Source organism: Salvelinus namaycush, chromosome 20, assembly GCF_016432855.1.
Source record: "Salvelinus namaycush isolate Seneca chromosome 20, SaNama_1.0, whole genome shotgun sequence".
Lineage (NCBI taxonomy): Eukaryota > Metazoa > Chordata > Actinopteri > Salmoniformes > Salmonidae > Salvelinus > Salvelinus namaycush.
Window position 1 is genome coordinate 43,846,496 of NC_052326.1, and position 18,118 is coordinate 43,864,613.

Genomic DNA, 18,118 nt, shown 5'->3' on the forward strand with positions numbered 1-18,118 from the left:
GTGAAACTGAAAGCGCGAACCACTGCTTTTAACCAGAGCAAGGTGACCGGAAACATGACCGAATACAAACAGTGTAGCTATTCTCTCCGCAAGGCAATCAAACTAGCTAAGTCCCAGTACAGAGACAAAATTGAGTCGCAATTCAACAGCTCAGACACAAGAGGTATGTGGCAGGGTCTACAGTCAATCACGGATTACAAAAAGAAAACCAGCCCCGTCGCGGACCAGGATGTCTTGCTCCCAGACAGGCTTAATAACTTTTTTGCTCGCTTTGAGGACAATACAGTGCCACTGACACGGCCCGCTACCAAAACCTGCGGGCTCTCCTTCACTGCAGCCGAGGTGAGTAAAAGATTTAAACGTGTTAACCCTCGCAAGGCTGCAGGCCCAGACGGCATTCCCAGCCGCGTCCTCAGAGCATGCGCAGACCAGCTGGCTGGTGTGTTTACGGACATATTCAATCAATCCTTATCCCAGTCTGCTGTTCCCACATGCTTCAAGAGGGCAACCATTGTTCCTGTTCCCAAGAAAGCTAAGGTAACTGAGCTAAACGACTACCGCCCCGTAGCACTCACTTCCGTCATCATGAAGTGCTTTGAGAGACTAGTCAAGGACCATATCACCTCCACCCTACCGGACACCCTAGACCCACTCCAATTTGCTTACCGACCCAATAGGTCCACAGACGACGCAATCGCAACCACACTGCACACTGCCCTAACCCATCTGGACAAGAGGAATACCTATGTGAGAATGCTGTTCATCGACTACAGCTCAGCATTTAACACCATAGTACCCTCCAAACTCGTCATCAAGCTCGAGACCCTGGGTCTCGACCCCGCCCTGTGCAACTGGGTCCTGGACTTCCTGACGGGCCGCCCCCAGGTGGTGAGGGTAGGTAACAACATCTCCACCCCGCTGATCCTCAACACTGGGGATGCGTTCTGAGCCCTCTCCTGTACTCCCTGTTCACCCACGACTGCGTGGCCATGCACGCCTCCAACTCAATCATCAAGTTTGCGGATGACACTACAGTGGTAGGCTTGATTACCAACAACGACGAGACGGCCTACAGGGAGGAGGTGAGGGCCCTCGGAGTGTGGTGTCAGGAAAATAACCTCACACTCAACGTCAACAAAACAAAGGAGATGATTGTGGACTTCAGGAAACAGCAGAGGGAGCACCCCCCTATCCACATCGACGGGTCAGTAGTGGAGAAGGTGGAAAGTTTTAAGTTCCTCGGTGCACACATCACGGACAAACTGAATTGGTCCACCCACACAGACAGCGTTGTGAAGAAGGCGCAGCAGCGCCTCTTCAACCTCAGGAGGCTGAAGAAATTCGGCTTGTCACCAAAAGCACTCACAAACTTCTACAGATGCACAATCGAGAGCATCCTGTCGGGCTGTATCACCGCCTGGTATGGCAACTGCTCCGCCCACAACCGTAAGGCTCTCCAGAGGGTAGTGAGGTCTGCACAACGCATGACCGGGGGCAAACTACCTGCCCTCCAGGACACCTACACCACCCGATGTCACAGGAAGGCCATAAAGATCATCAAGGACAACAACCACCCAAGCCACTGCCTGTTCACCCCGCTAGCATCCAGAAGGCGAGGTCAGTACAGGTGCATCAAAGCAGGGACCGAGAGACTGAAAAACAGCTTCTATCTCAAGGCCATCAGACTGTTAAACAGCCACCACTAACATTTAGCGGCCGCTGCCAACATACTGACTCAACTCCAGCCACTTTAATAATGGAAATTGATGGAAATTATGTAAAAATGTACCACTAGCCACTTTAAACAATGCCACTTAATATAATGTTTACATACCCTACATTACTCATCTCATATGTATATACTGTACTCTATATCATCTACTGCATCTTGCCATCTCTATGTAATACATGTATCGCTAGCCACTTTAAACTATGCCACTTTATGTTTACATACCCTACATTACTCATCTCATATGTACATACTGTACTCTATACCATCTACTGCATCTTGCCTATGCCGTTCTGTACCATCACTCATTCATATATCTTTATGTACATATTCTTTATCCCTTTACACTTGTGTGTATAAGGTAGTAGTTGTGGAATTGTTAGGTTAGATTACTTGTTGGTTATTACTGCATTGTCGGAACTAGAAGCACAAGCATTTCGCTACACTCGCATTAACATCTGCTAACCATGTGTATGTGACAAATAAAATTTGATTTGATTTGATTTGAAATGGGCATGCGTCATGTGTATTATCAAATAACATTGCTATGCGTCACGTGTATTATCAAATAACCTGGATATGCGTCACGTGCATTATCAAATAACCTGGATATGCGTCACGTGCATTATCAAATAACCTGGATATGCGTCACGTGCATTATCAAATAACCTGGATATGCGTCACGTGCATTATCAAATAACCTGGATATGCGTCACGTGCATTATCAAATAACCTGGATATGTGTCACGTGCATTATCAAATAACCTGGATATGTGTCACGTGCATTATCAAATAACCTGGATATGTGTCACGTGCATTATCAAATACAATGGATATGTGTCACGTGCATTATCAAATAACCTGGATATGTGTCACGTGCATTATCAAATAACCTGGATATGTGTCACGTGCATTATCAAATAACCTGGATATGTGTCACGTGTATTATCAAATAAAATGGGCATGCGTCATGTGTATTATCAAATAACATTGCTATGCGTCACGTGCATTATCAAATAAAATGGGCATGTGTCACGTGTATTATCAAATAACATTGGTATGCGTCATGTGTATTATCAAATAACATTGCTATGCGTCACGTGTATTATCAAATAAGTGGGTATGCATCATGTGTATTAGCAAACGTACAAAGCAGAAAAAGACAAAGACCATGCAAAACACTACGCTTATTCGTCACACATTACTTATCTATCCACAGAGAGGAGGCAGAGAGTCAGAGAGAGAGAAAGAGCGATAGAGTGGCAGAAAAAAGAGGAGAAAACAGAGAAGAGAGAGAAAGAAAAAGAGAAAAGGAGAAAGTGCATTTTGACTGTGCCATGCTCTTTATGTGGGGCCTATTGTTGTCACTGTGTGCAGTGGGTCTGGTCTGGAGATAGCATCTGGTAAGAAAGAGTCTGAGAGGAGAGAGCTGAATCTAAGATGAACACAATGGAGCTGGTCGAGGGTCTTATCACCAAAATTAAAGGGAACATCTACAATGGAGAGAGAATATATTCAGAGCTGGAGAGGGGGATAGAGGGGGGTGAAATGACCTCTGAGTTACGTTTGCAGACAAAGAAGAAGGTGTGTGTGTGTGTGTCATGTGAATTAGCATATATCTAGTCATAACAATGGGACAATGAAGTCATAAGATATGGTCATATAAAAGCATTTGAGCCAATGAGTCTAAAGAGTTGGACATATTCAGTCATATGAATTTATGTATGAATTCATACCTGGCATACATAATGCATATTTTACATTAAGTAATAAGATGGGATCTACTTGAAATGTAAGAAGAACATGATGGATTTGGTCAAAAGAACTAGACTTTAATTGCAATATCAGACAGAGATTAAATATTCTGGAAACAAGCCTACAGAGTCTATATAACAGTGGAGTGTTGCAAACTGATCATGGTCGATTTAGAAACAATTCACTGAGAAACACTAGTTAAGGTCAACTGAATAATGTTCAATTTGTAACACTGCTGCTACTCTGCAATTGCATGCTTCAATACAAAAAAAAGGAATCATGTTGCCGTTAATATCAAAATGCAAGATGGAGGATCTTTGTCACACTGGTGGTTGTTTTTCAGTGCTGTAACACGGGTGGTGTGGTCAGTGCTGTAACACGGGTGGTGTGGTCAGTGCTGTAACACGGGTGGTGTGGTCAGTGCTGTAACCTGGGTGGTGTGGTCAGTGCTGTAACCTGGGTGGTGTGGTCAGTACTGTAACCTGGGTGGTGTGGGCAATGCTGTAACCTGGGTGGTGTGGTCAGTGCTATAACCTGGGTGGTGTGGTCAGTGCTGTAACCTGGGTGGTATGGTCAGTGCTGTAACATGGGTGGTGTGGTCAGTACTGTAACATGGGTGGTGTGGTCAGTACTGTAACCTGGGTGGTGTGGTCAATACTGTAACCTGGGTGGTGTGGTCAGTGCTGTAACATGGGTGGTGTGGTCAGTACTGTAATCTGGGTGGTGTGTTCAGTACTGTAACCTGGGTGGTGTGTTCAGTACTGTAACCTGGGTGGTTGAGTCAGTGCTGTAACCTGGGTGGTGTGGTCAGTACTGTAACCTGGGTGGTGTAGTCAGTGCTGTAACCTGGGTGGTGTAGTCAGTACTGTAACATGGGTGGTGTAGGCAGTACTGTAACCTGGGTGGTGTAGGCAGTACTGTAACCTGGGTGGTGTAGTCAGTACTGTAACCCGGGTGGTGTAGTCAGTACTGTAACCCGGGTGGTGTAGGCAGTACTGTAACCTGGGTGGTGTAGTCAGTACTGTAACCTGGGTGATGTAGGCAGTACTGTAACCTGGGTGGTGTAGGCAGTACTGTAACCTGGGTGGTGTAGGCAGTACTGTAACCTGGGTGGTGTAGGCAGTACTGTAACATGGGTGGTGTAGGCAGTACTGTAACCTGGGTGGTGTAGTCAGTGCTGTAACATGGGTAGTTGAGTCAGTGCTGTAACCTGGGTGGTGTGGTCAGTACTGTAACCTGGGTGGTGTAGTCAGTGCTGTAACCTGGGTGGTGTGGTCAGTGCTGTAACATGGGTGGTGTAGGCAGTGCTGTAACCTGGGTGGTGTAGTCAGTACTGTAACATGGGTGGTGTGGTCAGTGCTGTAACATGGGTGGTGTAGTCAGTACTGTAAACTGGGTGGTGTAGGCAGTACTGTAACCTGGGTGGTGTAGGCAGTACTGTAACCTGGGTGGTGTGGTCAGTGATGTAACCTTGGTGGTTGAGTCAGTGCTGTAACCTGGGTGGTGTGGTCAGTACTGTAACATGGGGGGTGTAGTCAGTGCTGTAACCTGGGTGGTGTAGGCAATACTGTAACCTGGGTGGTGTAGTCAGTACTGTAACCTGGGTGGTGTGGTCAGTGCTGTAACCTGGGTGGTGTAGTCAGTACTGTAACATGGATGGTGTAGGCAGTACTGTAACCTGGGTGGTTGAGTCAGTGCTGTAACCTGGGTGGTGTAGGCAGTACTGTAACATGGGTGGTGTAGTCAGTACTGTAACCTGGGTGGTGTGGTCAGTGCTGTAACCTGGGTGGTGTAGGCAGTACTGTAACATTGGTGGTGTGGTCAGTGATGTAACCTGGGTGGTGTGGTCAGTGTTGTAACCTGGGTGATGTGGTCAGTGCTGTAACATGGGTGGTGTGGTGCATCGCTGTAGCTAGGTCGATGCACTATGGAAGGACTATTTTTCTTCCCAGTATCAGCAGAGAGAGAGAGAGAGAGAGAGAGAGAGAGAGAGAGAGAGAGAGAGAGAGAGAGAGAGAGAGAGAAAGAGAGAGAGAGAGAGAGAGAGAGAGAGAGAGAGAGAGAGAGACGGAGAAATAGAGTGCTTAAGCCACCATTTCCAGAAATAGACAATTTTGCAGCTTATCAATACATAGGGGAGGGCAAGGAAATCAATAGCCTTTTACAACGACCAGTTCCAACAGAGAAAGAACACAGACACACGGGTTGGGGTCCATCCCAATTTGACTCATGAAGTGGAGAATTTAAATTGAATTCAATTAGAATTTCAACAACCTTTAAGTTATGGAATTGGAATTAGACTGTTTGGATTGGAATTCAATATTTGCACATTTCCCAGTTAATGGAATGTATGCTTTAAGTACAAAAAAATGACTTCAGGATGTGTTGAATCATTTCAACTTGTGATATGATCAGCCTGAGGGAATTGAAATCCAAAGTGGAAATGTTGGTGATAATAATGGTAATATAATTCTTGGAATTTCCCTAACATTTGAATTGAGAGGAATTTAATCATCTTTGATTTCAAAGACTGACCTGGAAATTGAATTCAATGGAATTTACAGGGAGAGGAATTTACAGGGTGTCCTGTGTGAATTTAAGTATGCTCTCTCTAATTCTCTCTTTCTTTCTCTCTCTCGGAAGACCTGAGCCCTAGGACCATGCCTCAGGACTAACTGGCCTGATGACTCCTTGCTGTCCCCAGTCCACCTGGCCGTGCTGCTTCTCCAGTTTCAACTGTTCTGCCTGCGGCTATGGAACCCTGACCTGTTCACCGGACGTGCTACCTGTCCCAGATCTGCTGTTTTCAATTCTCTAGTGACAGCAGGAACGGTAGAGATACTCTGAATGATCGGCTATGAAAGGCCATCTGACATTTACTCCTGAGGTGCTGACCTGTTGCACCCTCGACAATCACTATGATTATTATTTTTGACCCTGCTGGTCATCTTTGAACATTTCAACATCTTGGCCATGTTCTGTTATAATCTCCAACCGGCACAGCCAGAAGAGGACTAGCCTGGTTTCTCTCTAGGTTTCTTCCTAGGTTTTGGACTTTCTAGGGAGTTTTTCCTAGCCACTGTGCTTCTACACCTGCATTGCTTGCTGTTTGGGGTTTTAGGCTGGGTTTCTGTACAGCACTTTGATATATCAGTTGATGTAAGAAGGGCTTTATAAATACATTTGATTTGAGGGAATTGAATTAGAATTGCATTTGTGGGATTAACCACAACCCTGACACACACAAAGGGTCTGTCTGTCTGTCTGTCTGTCTGTCTGTCTGTCTGTCTGTCTGTCTGTCTGTCTGTCTGTCTGTCTGTCTGTCTGTCTGTCTGTCTGTCTGTCTGTCTGTCTGTCTGTCTGTCTGTCTGTCTGTCTGTCTGTCTGTCTGTCTGTCTGTCTGTCTGTCTGTCTGTCTGTCTGTCTGTCTGTTTGTCTGTTCGTCTGTCTGTGTGTCTATCTGTCTGTCTGTGTGTGTGTGTTGTTATTGTGGGGATAAGTCATAAGGGAGTCAGCTGTTTTTGTTTGTGAATGCAAGATTAGTTAATCTAGTGAATGATGTCGGATACAAACCCTAAAAAATGTACAGAGTGAAAACACACACATGTAAACACACACACACACAGAAAGAGCGAGAGAGACAGAGAAAGACAGAGTGAGAGAGACAGAGAGAGCCACAGCAGGGATAGGGGGTTTATTACCCATAATTAAGATGCAATGTCTGTTTAGTGTGCCCCACTCCGTACGAGAGAGAGCATGACTAATTAAATATTACAGGATTACGGTGTCCATATTAGGACAGCGTTGTGTCACTTGGACAGGCTAACAATGCTGCTCAATATTGCACAATGTCAAACTGGGCAAGTTTGCAGGGAGAAATAGAATGAAATGCCTCTCAATTCCAGTCGTCCCAATGAAATGAACGGTTAATCCGGAAGGTAATAAAGGGCCACACAGCGGCTAGTGCACTTAGCGTAGAACTAGCATTATTACAGGCTAACAATGTAGTACCCTACCGCTCAGTACTGTAATGTATCCAAGTGAACAGAGTTTACAGGGAGAAATAGCATGAAATGCCTCTCAATCTCCATGCCTTGAATCCCTGTCACTCTGTGACTTCTAGGAAGACCTTCTAGGTTACCTAATTTGGCACTTACTATAGACAGTTTTGAATTTAAACTCGAGATGGGAAAACATGGTTTTATTATTTTTAAGTTGAACAAGTGCTCTCTATGAAAGAATGTTCAAATGTGAAATGTTACACTACCAAAAAGGGAACAACCCAGACTGATAGTTTCAAGGAAAGATGAGAGGTTTTCAGTTTGTAATTTGTCCACTGTCCAATGTTCCCATAATGTTAATGTCAGAGGAAAATAATATGGCAATGTTGTAGCAACGTCGAGGCAACATTGTGATCGTATTAGGTGGATGCTCATTTGTTTTTTCCCTTGTGTCTCACTGTTAAGACACTCCCATTCCTCCATCTCTATTTTCACTTGCTTTCTTGCTTTCCAAACCCTCTTTTCTCCCACCTCTATATTTTAAGCTCTTATACTGTATGTCTGCTTTTTCACCGTGTTCTGTTTGTGCCACCAACATCTTGCCCTCAGGCCAAGCTTTAGCCCCACTCCTTAGATCCCCCCCCACACACACACATATACTTCCCTCCAACCCACCCACCCACACACACACACACACACACACACACACACACACACACACACACACACACACACACACACACACACACACACACACACACACACACACACACACACACACACACTTCCCTCCAACCCACACACACACACATACACACACACACACACACTTCCCTCCAACCCACACACACCACCCAATTGCCTTTGTGCGCTTGTTTCAAAGAGATAAGTGCAGCATGAGCGAGTGAGGGAGCATTAGCTAGCGGATCTATCTGTGTGCCAGTGCCCCAATTATTCCAATATCTCCATTAAGCATTCAGAAACTGAGGAGGCTTGTGTCAAACAGGAAATTAAGTGAAATGCAAAGGAGACGTGATCCTTCACCCCCCGCAGTGAACTAGCTCACACATTTCAGTAAGGAGGTAGTAGAAAACTGAAATGAAAAAGTGGATATAAATGTAATTTATGAAAAACTGTATATTCTCCATCTCAGTGTGACAATTAGAAAGAGGGAGAAAAGGATTAGAAAGGGAGGGAGAGAGAAAGAGAGAGAGATAAAAAAAAAAAAAAGGTAACTGCCAAAATAAAGGAAACACTTGAGTACACTGAACAAAAAAAGAAACCCAACATGTAAAGTGTTGACCCCATGTTCCATAAGCTGAAATAAAAGATGACATTTCTGGTCTACTGAGCTCAAACTTGAACATTGTTTAAATTCTGTGCAACTTCCAGTGTGTGTTACTGTGAACACTGAGGCTGTAACCGCTTTAAGTTACAGTTTCAGACAGTGGTCAACTAGGCTCTGTGGCTAGTTGATCATCATGTAAGCCTACCAGAGTGGCCCATCATCATAAACAATGGAGGAAATTGATCTCATAACATTTTACCATGGAAATTGCTGTTCTATCATTCAGCCTACAGTAGCAGCCAATGTGTGGTGTTCAATGTAGGCCTTGTTCAATGTAGGCCTACATTTCATGAGATAAAAAAAAAAACATGCAGGGTTTAACATTAACCTGTTTATCCACTTGTCCTTCAGACAAGGAGGTGACTGAAAATGTTGTTGTGTTGTTAGATGCAAGAAACCACTTTATTAAAAAAATATGCATTGCTATTCCCATACCATTATGACAGAGAATTAGACAAATTATGCTATCCTCTGCCAATTGGCTACTTAGCTTATTCAAGTCTGCCTCAAAATACAACTCTGCCCCTTTAAGACAAAAAAAACAAAACAATTTACCTGACTGCCCGTGACGAACTGCCCTTGCTGTCTCTGCCTGGCCAGCTCCCCTCTCTGGGATTCTCTGCCTCTGACCCTATTATGGGGGCTGAGTCACTGGCTTACTAGCGCTCTTCCATGTCGTCCCTAGGAGGGGTGTGTCACTTGAGTGGGTTGAGTCACAGACGTGATCTTCCTGTCCGGTTTTGCGCCCCCTCTGGCTTGTGAGGTGGAGGAGATCTTTGTGGGCTATACTCAGTCTTGTCTAAGGGTAGTACGTGGGTGGTCTGTATCTCTCTAGTGGTGTGGAGGCTGTGCTTTGGCAAAGTGGGTGGGGTTATTATTCCTGCCATGTGGCCCTCTCCGGGGGTATCGTCGGATGGGGCCATAGTGTCCCCCGACCCACCAGTCTCAGTCTCCTGTATCTATGCTGCAATAGTCTATGTGCCGGGGGGGCTAGGGTCAGTCTGTTACATCTGGTGTAATTCTCCTGTCTTATCTGGTGTCCTGTGTGAATTTAAGTATTGTCACGATCGTCATAATAAGCGGACCAAGGCGCAGCGGGATATGAAGACATCTTCTTTTATTAAAGATGACGAAACACGAAAACGAACACTTTTACAAAACAAAACAACAAACGATCGTGAAGCTATAGACGTAAGTGCAAACACAAGCTACAAACGTATAACATAGACAATTACCCACAAACACCTAAAGCCTATGGCTGCCTTAAATATGGCTCCCAATCAGAGACAACAATAAACAGCTGTCTCTGATTGAGAACCAAATCAGGCAACCATAGACTTTCCTAAACACCTACACTGAACACTACCCCATACCTACTACAAAACCCCCTAAACAATACACACACCCTAAACTAGACAAAACACACAAACATCCCCCATGTCACACCCTGACCTAACTAAACTAATAAAGAAAATCAATATAACAGAGGCCAGGGTGTGACAAGTATGCCCCCTCTAATTCTCTCTCCCTCTCTCCTTCCCCTCCCGGAGGACCTGAGCCCTATGACGATGCCTTAGGACTACCTGGCCTGATGACTCCTGATGACTCCCAGTCCACCTGGTCGTGCTGCTGCTCCAGTTTCAACTGTTCTGCCTGCGACTAGGGAACCCTGACCTGTTCACTGGACGTGCAAGCTTGTCCCGGACCTGCTGTTTTCGACTCACTCTCTCTCAAACTCTCCCACACCTGCTGTCTCGACCTTTGAATGCTCGGCTATGAAAAACCAACTGACATTTACTCCTGAGGTACTGACCTGTTGCACCCTCTATAACCACTGTGATTATTATTTGACCCTGCTGGTCATCTATGAACATTTGAACATCTTGAAGAACAATCTGGCCTTAAATGGCAATTTACTCTTATAATCTCCACCCGGCACAGCCAGAAGAGGTCTGGCTCAGAACCTGGTTCCTCTCTAGATTTTTTCCTAGGTTCCTTGCATTTCTAGGGAGTTTATCCTAGCCACTGTGCTTCTACATCAGCATTGCTTGCTGTTTGGGGTTTTAGACTGGGTTTCTGTATAGCACTTTGTGACATCTTGTCACGTTCCTGACCTGTTTTCTGTTATTTTTGTATGTGTTTAGTTGGTCAGGGCGTGAATTGGGGTGGGCATTCTATGTTTTCTGTTTCTATGTTTAAGTCAGGTGTAATTAGCCTTATATGGTTCTCAATCAGGGACAGGTGTTTGACGTTTCCTCTGATTGAGAACCATATAAAGGTAGGCTGTTCACACTGTTTGTTTGTGGGTGATTATCTTCCGTGTCTGTGTATGTTGCACCATACGGGACTGTTTCGGTTTGTTTGTTCGTTTGATGTAGTCTGTTCCTGTTCGTGAGTTCTTCGTGTTATATGTAAGTTCTTAGTTCAGGTCTGTCTACGTTCGTTTTGTTATTTTGGTAATCATTTCAAGTGTTTTCGGTTTTCGTCTTTCTTTAATAAAATCATTATGTCAAATTATCACGCTGCGCTTTGGTCCAATCCCTACTCCTCCTCTTCATCCGAAGAGGAGGAGGACACCCGTTACACATCTGCTGATGTAAAAAGGGCTTTGTAAATACATTTGATTGACTTGTCTTTCAAAGATGTCTAGAAATGTCCACGTTTTGTGCTCTTGTAGGAAGCAATCACTCCCCCATTGCTGACTACAAATGATCTACAACTGGGCTAATAACTCACTAAATAGCAAAGGATATGAACAAATATACAACGTGTGGGTCTAATCCTGAATGCTGAATGCTGGTTTAAAGCGCATTCCAGCCGGTGTCTATTCTACCACTGGCTAAATCTATGACGTTAAAATGCCTATTTTCTCTGTTTCATCTGACTGGACAATCCACTGTCTCATCAGCCCAACCAGGCAAGTTATGAACTTGATCTCCACTATAAAAGCATCTAGACATTCTCACATTTATTTAGACTAACATTTAGTTGTTTTCAACAGCTGAGATTTGTATAAACCTTGCTGTCTGTCTCTCCGACATTTGCAACATTATTTCAATACTCAAATTCGATCTCCAGCTGTCCCAAAGTAATGAACGAGTCAGGACGAGACAGGCAGGCAGACAGCGTTTCTCAGCCAGTCGAAATAATGAATCAGCTGGCATACTTTTTATGGATATATACAAAAAAATAGCAATTGAAAAAAGGTAAAACGAAATGAAGTGCAGCTACTATAGTTTGCAGTCTTTCCAGCTTCAATTTGAAGTTATTGTGTTAGCTGTGGTGTTGGCTAGCTCCTCTGAACAACAGTGTAATAAATGTTACAACAAAACAGCTTAAACAAATGCAAACGCAGCTACTTTGCTGTTATTCTGGCTGCACTACTTGATGTGACTGTAAGTTAGCCGTAGCTGGCAAACTAGCAAGAGATAAGAACGTTGCCAACCAGTAGGGCAATGGAACATTTTGAACGAACCAATAGAACGAATGACCAGCCGGCTTCGGGAGCAACCCTAGATTTGTGTCGGGACTATAACTTGTGGAAGGATGAAATACTATGAAAAACATTTATCCAATAATTTTGTTACATTTTTATTTCACCTTTATTTAACTAGGCAAGTAAGTTAAGAGCAAATTCTTATTTACAATGATGGCCTACACCGGCCACACCAGGATGACACTGGGCAAATTGTGCACCGCGCTATGGGACTCCCAATCACGGCCGGTTGTGATACAGCCTGGATTTGAACCAGGGTGTCTGTAGTGACTCCTCTAGCACTGAGATGCAGTGACTTAGACCGCTGCGCCACTCGGGAACTAAATCAAAATAAAGTTGTTTACGAAAATATGTCAATCAGTATTTTAAGATGTTGATAACCTGTTGTATAAAAGTGATAATGCCCGAGAAGCCAGTGTTTGGAGGATATATTGGCACGGTTTCTGGCCAGAGATGAAGTCGAGGGCCTAACAACACCCATGCCAATGTATTCTCCAAACACCGGCTTCTCAGACATTATCACTTAAATGTGTACACTTGGCTACATGCAACTCTCGCTTTGATCTCAAAACAAGCGCATCTACTCGCTCATGCTGTAAAAACTGTCCAGTTCAAAGTGAATGGCACAGATCCATATATGGCAATGTTCTATTTGCATAGAGTATAGACCTACTGCAGCTGTGATTGGTTATGAGTACGAGCTGAGTCATGCGTGTTAATGCAATATAATCCTACTCCCAATGCGTTCTGCCTACAACAAAATATCTTGCATATAGTATGCTGCATTGATTCGATCACAATTCCAACAGTAAAAGGGAAACGTTGAAACTGTTAATTAACGAACGGAAAACTAAAGAAAGTTGAGTGAAGTTCAATCTCGTGCTTCTCTGAGCGGGCTGATATTTATTCTGTGCGGCAGACCCGGGGGAGCTGCACACGGGAACATTGCCCACAATGATAGTAAAACAAAAACACACACGCACACAGCTTCCCTTCATCAGTCATCTCAGTGATGTCCCTCCCGTAGACTGCCTCCTCTGTCCTTCCCATCTGTGAGACAATACAGTCTCTGTTGTGTCTAGCTCTCTCCATGTCCTCTACCGCCCTACTGTCCCAGTCTCATCCACATGACTCCAATACCTCATCTAAATTCACTTTGAAACTTCACTCCAATAGAAAACTTAACTACCTCACTTCAGCTTACTACAGAAATTCCTCCTCTAGTATCACCCTTCCCATTCCGTCGGTACCTTGGTGATCTTGGGGTGGGCACAGCGGCTGTTGCCGGTGCTGGCATGCATCCAGCTACTCTCCAGCGGGACACACTCCTGCCTCAGAGAACACTTCTTCTCCTGGACACACCAGCCACACTCAAACCTGGGGTCAGCCTTCAGACACATGCCACAGCTGTCCCTCAAAGCAGGGCACTTGTACAGGTGGGCTGGAGGGAGGGAGGGAGGAGGGGGAGAAAAAAGGAAGAGGGAGAATGGGAGAGAGTTTTTTGTTAACATGCTGAAAGCGTGAAATGACACATCCAACCCTATTCACACACAAGTCACAAGAGATATTTAGACTTGAAAAGTATATACACTGAGTGTAAAAACATTAGGAACACCTGCTCTCTTTATGACAGACTGACCAGGTGAATCCAGGTGAAAGCTATGATCCCTTATTGATGTCACTTGTTAAATTCACTTGAATCAGTGTAAATGAAGGGGAGGAGACAGGTTAAAGAAGGATTTTTAAGCCTTTATTTATTCAACTTGGCTAGTCAGTTAAGAACAAATTCTTATTTACAATGACGGCCTACCCCGGCCAAACCCTAACTGGGACGATGCTGGGCCTGTTGTGCGCCGCCCTATGGGACTCTCAATCATGGCCGGTTGTTATATAGCCTGGAATCGAACCAGGGTCTGTAGTGACGCCTCTAGCACTGAGATGCAGTGCCTTAGACCGATGTGCCACTCGGAAGCCCCCAAAGCCTTGGGGCAATTGAGACATGGAATGTGTATCTGTGCAAATGAGGGAGAACTGTCATGACAAAATATTTAAGTGCCTTTAAATAGGGTATGGTAGTTGGGGGCCATGCACACCGGTTTTGGTGTGTCAAGAACTGCAACACTGCTGGGTTTTTCACGCTCAACAGTGTCTCCTGTGTATAAAGAAAGGTCTACCAACCAAAGGACATCCAGCCAACTTGACAACTGTGGGAAGCATTGGAGTCAACATGGACACGTTATGTTCATGCCCCAATGAACTGAGGCCTTTGAGGGAAAAAGGCGGTGCAACTCAATACTAGGAAGGTGTTCCTAATGTTTTGTACACTCAGTATACACTATATATACAAAAGTATGTGAACAATGCTTTAAATTAGTGGATTCAGCTATTTCAGCCACACCCGTTGCTGACAGGTGTATAAAATCGAGCACACATCCATGCAATCTCCATAGACAAAAATGGGCAGTAGAATGGCCTTACTGAAGAGCTCAGTGACTTTCAATGTTGCATCGTCATAGGATGCCACCTTTCAAACAAGTCAGTTCATCAAAGTGCTGTTATTGTGAAGTGGAAATGTCTAGGAGCAACAACGGCTCAGCCGCGAAGTGGTAGGCCATACAAACTCACAGAGTGAGACCACCGAGTGCTGAAGCAGGTAGCACATAAAAAATCGTCTGACCCCGGTTGCAACACTCACTACCGAGTTCCAAACGGCCTCTGGAAGCAACGTCAGCACAATAACTGTTCGTTGGGAGCTTCTTGAAATGGGTTTCCATGACCGAGCGGTTACACACAAGCCTAAGATTACCTCAATGCCAAGCGTTAACTGGAGTGGGGTAATGTTCGCTGAAATTGTACTCTGGAGCAGTGGAAACACGTTCTCTGGAGTGATGAATGATGCTTCAGCATCTAGCAGTTCGACGGACGAATCTGGGTTTGGCGGATGCCAGGAGAACGCTACCTACCCCAATGCATAGCGCCAACTGTAACGTTTGGTGGATGAGGAATAATGATCTGGGGCTATTTTTCATGGTTCGGGCTAGGACCCTTAGTTTCAGTGAAGGGAAATACTAACGCTACAGCATACAATGACATTTATAGATCGGGGTAAACAAGTAATATTTGACAAGGTCCGGTAACACAAATTTAGCTGGCAAAGGTCTGGATGGATAAAGTAATTTATCGGCGAAGTAACAAACCCCCACGTCACAACCCATGCAACCCCAAACTGTTCACACCCCTCGTGTTGGCAGAGATAAAATGTTGCAGCTTTAAAGCTAATTTCCTGCAGTTCTACACATTTTGCATAGGGCAGAGATTTTTTGTTGTTGCTGTTTTAAAAAGGTAATTTCCTGCAATTCTATGCATTCATCCATGTCTTATGTGTGTTTATATGACAAGGGGTCAAAGCCTGAACGAGAAAAAAAAACAAATCATAATACACACTACCGTTCAAAATGTTGATGTCACTTAGAAATGTCCTTGTTTTTGAAAGAAAAACTATTTTTTTTGTCCATTAAAATAACATAAAATTGATCAGAAATACAGTATAGACATTGTTAATGTTGTAAATGACTATTGTAGCTGGAAACGGCTGATTTTTTATGTAAAATCTACATAAGCGTACAGAGGCCTATTATCAGCAACCATCAATCTCAACGTCAACAGTGAAGAGGCGACTCCAGGATGCTGGCCTTCTAGGCAGAGTTGAAAAAAAAAAACATCTCAGACTGGCCAATAAAAAGAAAAGATTAAGATGGGCAAAAGAACACAGACACTGGACAGAGGAACTCAGCATCCTGGAGTCGCCTCTTCACTGTTGACGTTGAGACTGGTGTTTTGCGGGTAATATTTAATAAAGCTGCCAGTTGAGGACTTGTGAGGCGTCTGTTTCTCAAACTAGACACTAATGTACTTGTCCTCCTTCTCAGTTGTGCACCGGGGCCTCCCACTCCTCTTTCTATTCTGGTTAGAGACAGTTTGCGCTGTTCTGTGAAGGGAGTAGTACACAGCATTGTATGAGATCTTCAGTTTCTTTGCAATTTCTTGTATGGAATAGCCTTCATTTCTCAGAACAAGAAAAGACGAGTTTCAGAAGAAAGTTAATTGTTTCTGGCCATTTTGAGCATGTAATCGAACCCACAAATGCAGCTCATGAAGAAGGAAAAGCTGTGTACATTTGCAAATACTGTGCCAAATCATATGTGAAGAATGCAACAAAGATGCAGAATCATCTGGCCAAGTGCCTAAAGTTCCCTCAGCGCTCACAACAAGCAACCTCTGACAAAAGTCCCTTTACTTCTATTTGAGGTGAAAATTATGAATCAGACACCTTATCGATAGCAAGAGCTCATGGTCCTCCTGGAATCAGAGGTTTTTTTTGACTCATTTGAGGAACGTAGTCAGAGAAATGCTGATGAATGTCTTGCTCGAGCTGTGTATGCAACTGGTTCACCTCTGATGCTCACAGGCAATGTGTATTGGAAGATATTTCTGAATGTTCCTCGCCCAGCATACACCCCTCCAACCAGACATGCTTTATCTACTCATTTGCTGGATGCCTAGTTCAACAGAGTTCAAGTGAAGGTCAAGCAAATCATAGAGAAGCAGACTATTGCAATCATCTCTGATGGGTGGTCGAATGTTCGTGGGCAAGGAATAATTAACTACATCATATCCACCCCTCAACCAGTATTCTACAAGAGCACAGAACAAAGGGACAACAGACACACCGGTCTCTACATTGCAGATGAGCTGAAGGCGGTCATCAATGACCTTGGACCACAGAAGATATTTGCACTGGTGACGGACAATGCTGGGAACATGAAGGCTGCTTGGAAGTTTTTGTTGACTCAATGGAGGAACGAGTCAATGGAGGAGTCCTACCCTCACATCACACTGTGCTGATTATGCATTGAATCTGCTCCTCAAGGACATCATGGCACTAAAAACAATGGGTACACTCTACAAGAGAGCCAAGGAAATGGTTAGGTATGTGAAGGGTCATCAAGTTATTGCAGCAATCTACCTCACCAAGCAAAGTGAGAAGAATAAGAGCACCACATTTTAGCTGCCTAGCAACACCCGTTGCGGTGGTGTTGTCATCATGTTTGACAGTCTCTGGAAGGGAAAGAGTCGCTCCAATAAATGGCCATATCACAGTTTGCCGATATGGACAGCCCCATCAAGAGGATCCTCCTGGATGATGTATTTTGGGAGAGAGTGGTAGGCAGCCGGAAACTCCTGAAACCTATAGGAGTAGCAATTGCACTGATTGAGGAAGACAATGCTATCCAGTCTGACAATGCCATCCACTTCACTGTTGTTCCAAGCAGAGGACACTGCAGTTCTGAAATACATCAAAAAGCGTGAAGACTTCTGCCTGAAGCCCATACACGCTGCAGTGTACATGTTGGACCCCAAGTATGCTGGCAAGAGCATCCTGTCTGGTGCAGAGATCAACAAGGCCTATGGTGTCATCACTACCGTGTCTCGCCACGTTGGCCTGGATGAGGGCAGTCTGGCGAAGTACACTTCCAAGCAAGGGCTTTGGGATGGCGATGCAATATGGCAGTCATGCCAACATATCTCATCAGCCACCTGGTGGAAGGGACTTTGTGGATCTGAGGCTCTTTCCCCTGCTGCCTCCATCATCCACCAAATCCAACCAACATCAGCCGACTCAGAGCGCAACTGGTCCTTGTTTGGGAACACACACACCAAAGCACGCAACAGGCTGACCAATACAAGGGTTGAAAAATTGGTCGCCATCCGGGCAAATTGGAGGCTTT

At 44.6% G+C, this 18,118-nt stretch overlaps 1 protein-coding gene across 1 annotated transcript in view; it reads right to left on the bottom strand.

Annotated features, from left to right (window-relative positions):
• Positions 1–18,118, bottom strand: part of LOC120065392 (plexin-A1-like) — a 384,951-nt gene that overhangs the window by 110,649 nt on the left and 256,184 nt on the right. Inside the window, exon 11 of the mRNA XM_039016370.1 lies at positions 13,580–13,770. Within this exon, the coding sequence (XP_038872298.1) occupies positions 13,580–13,770 (191 nt within the window). The remainder of the gene's footprint in view (positions 1–13,579; positions 13,771–18,118) is intronic.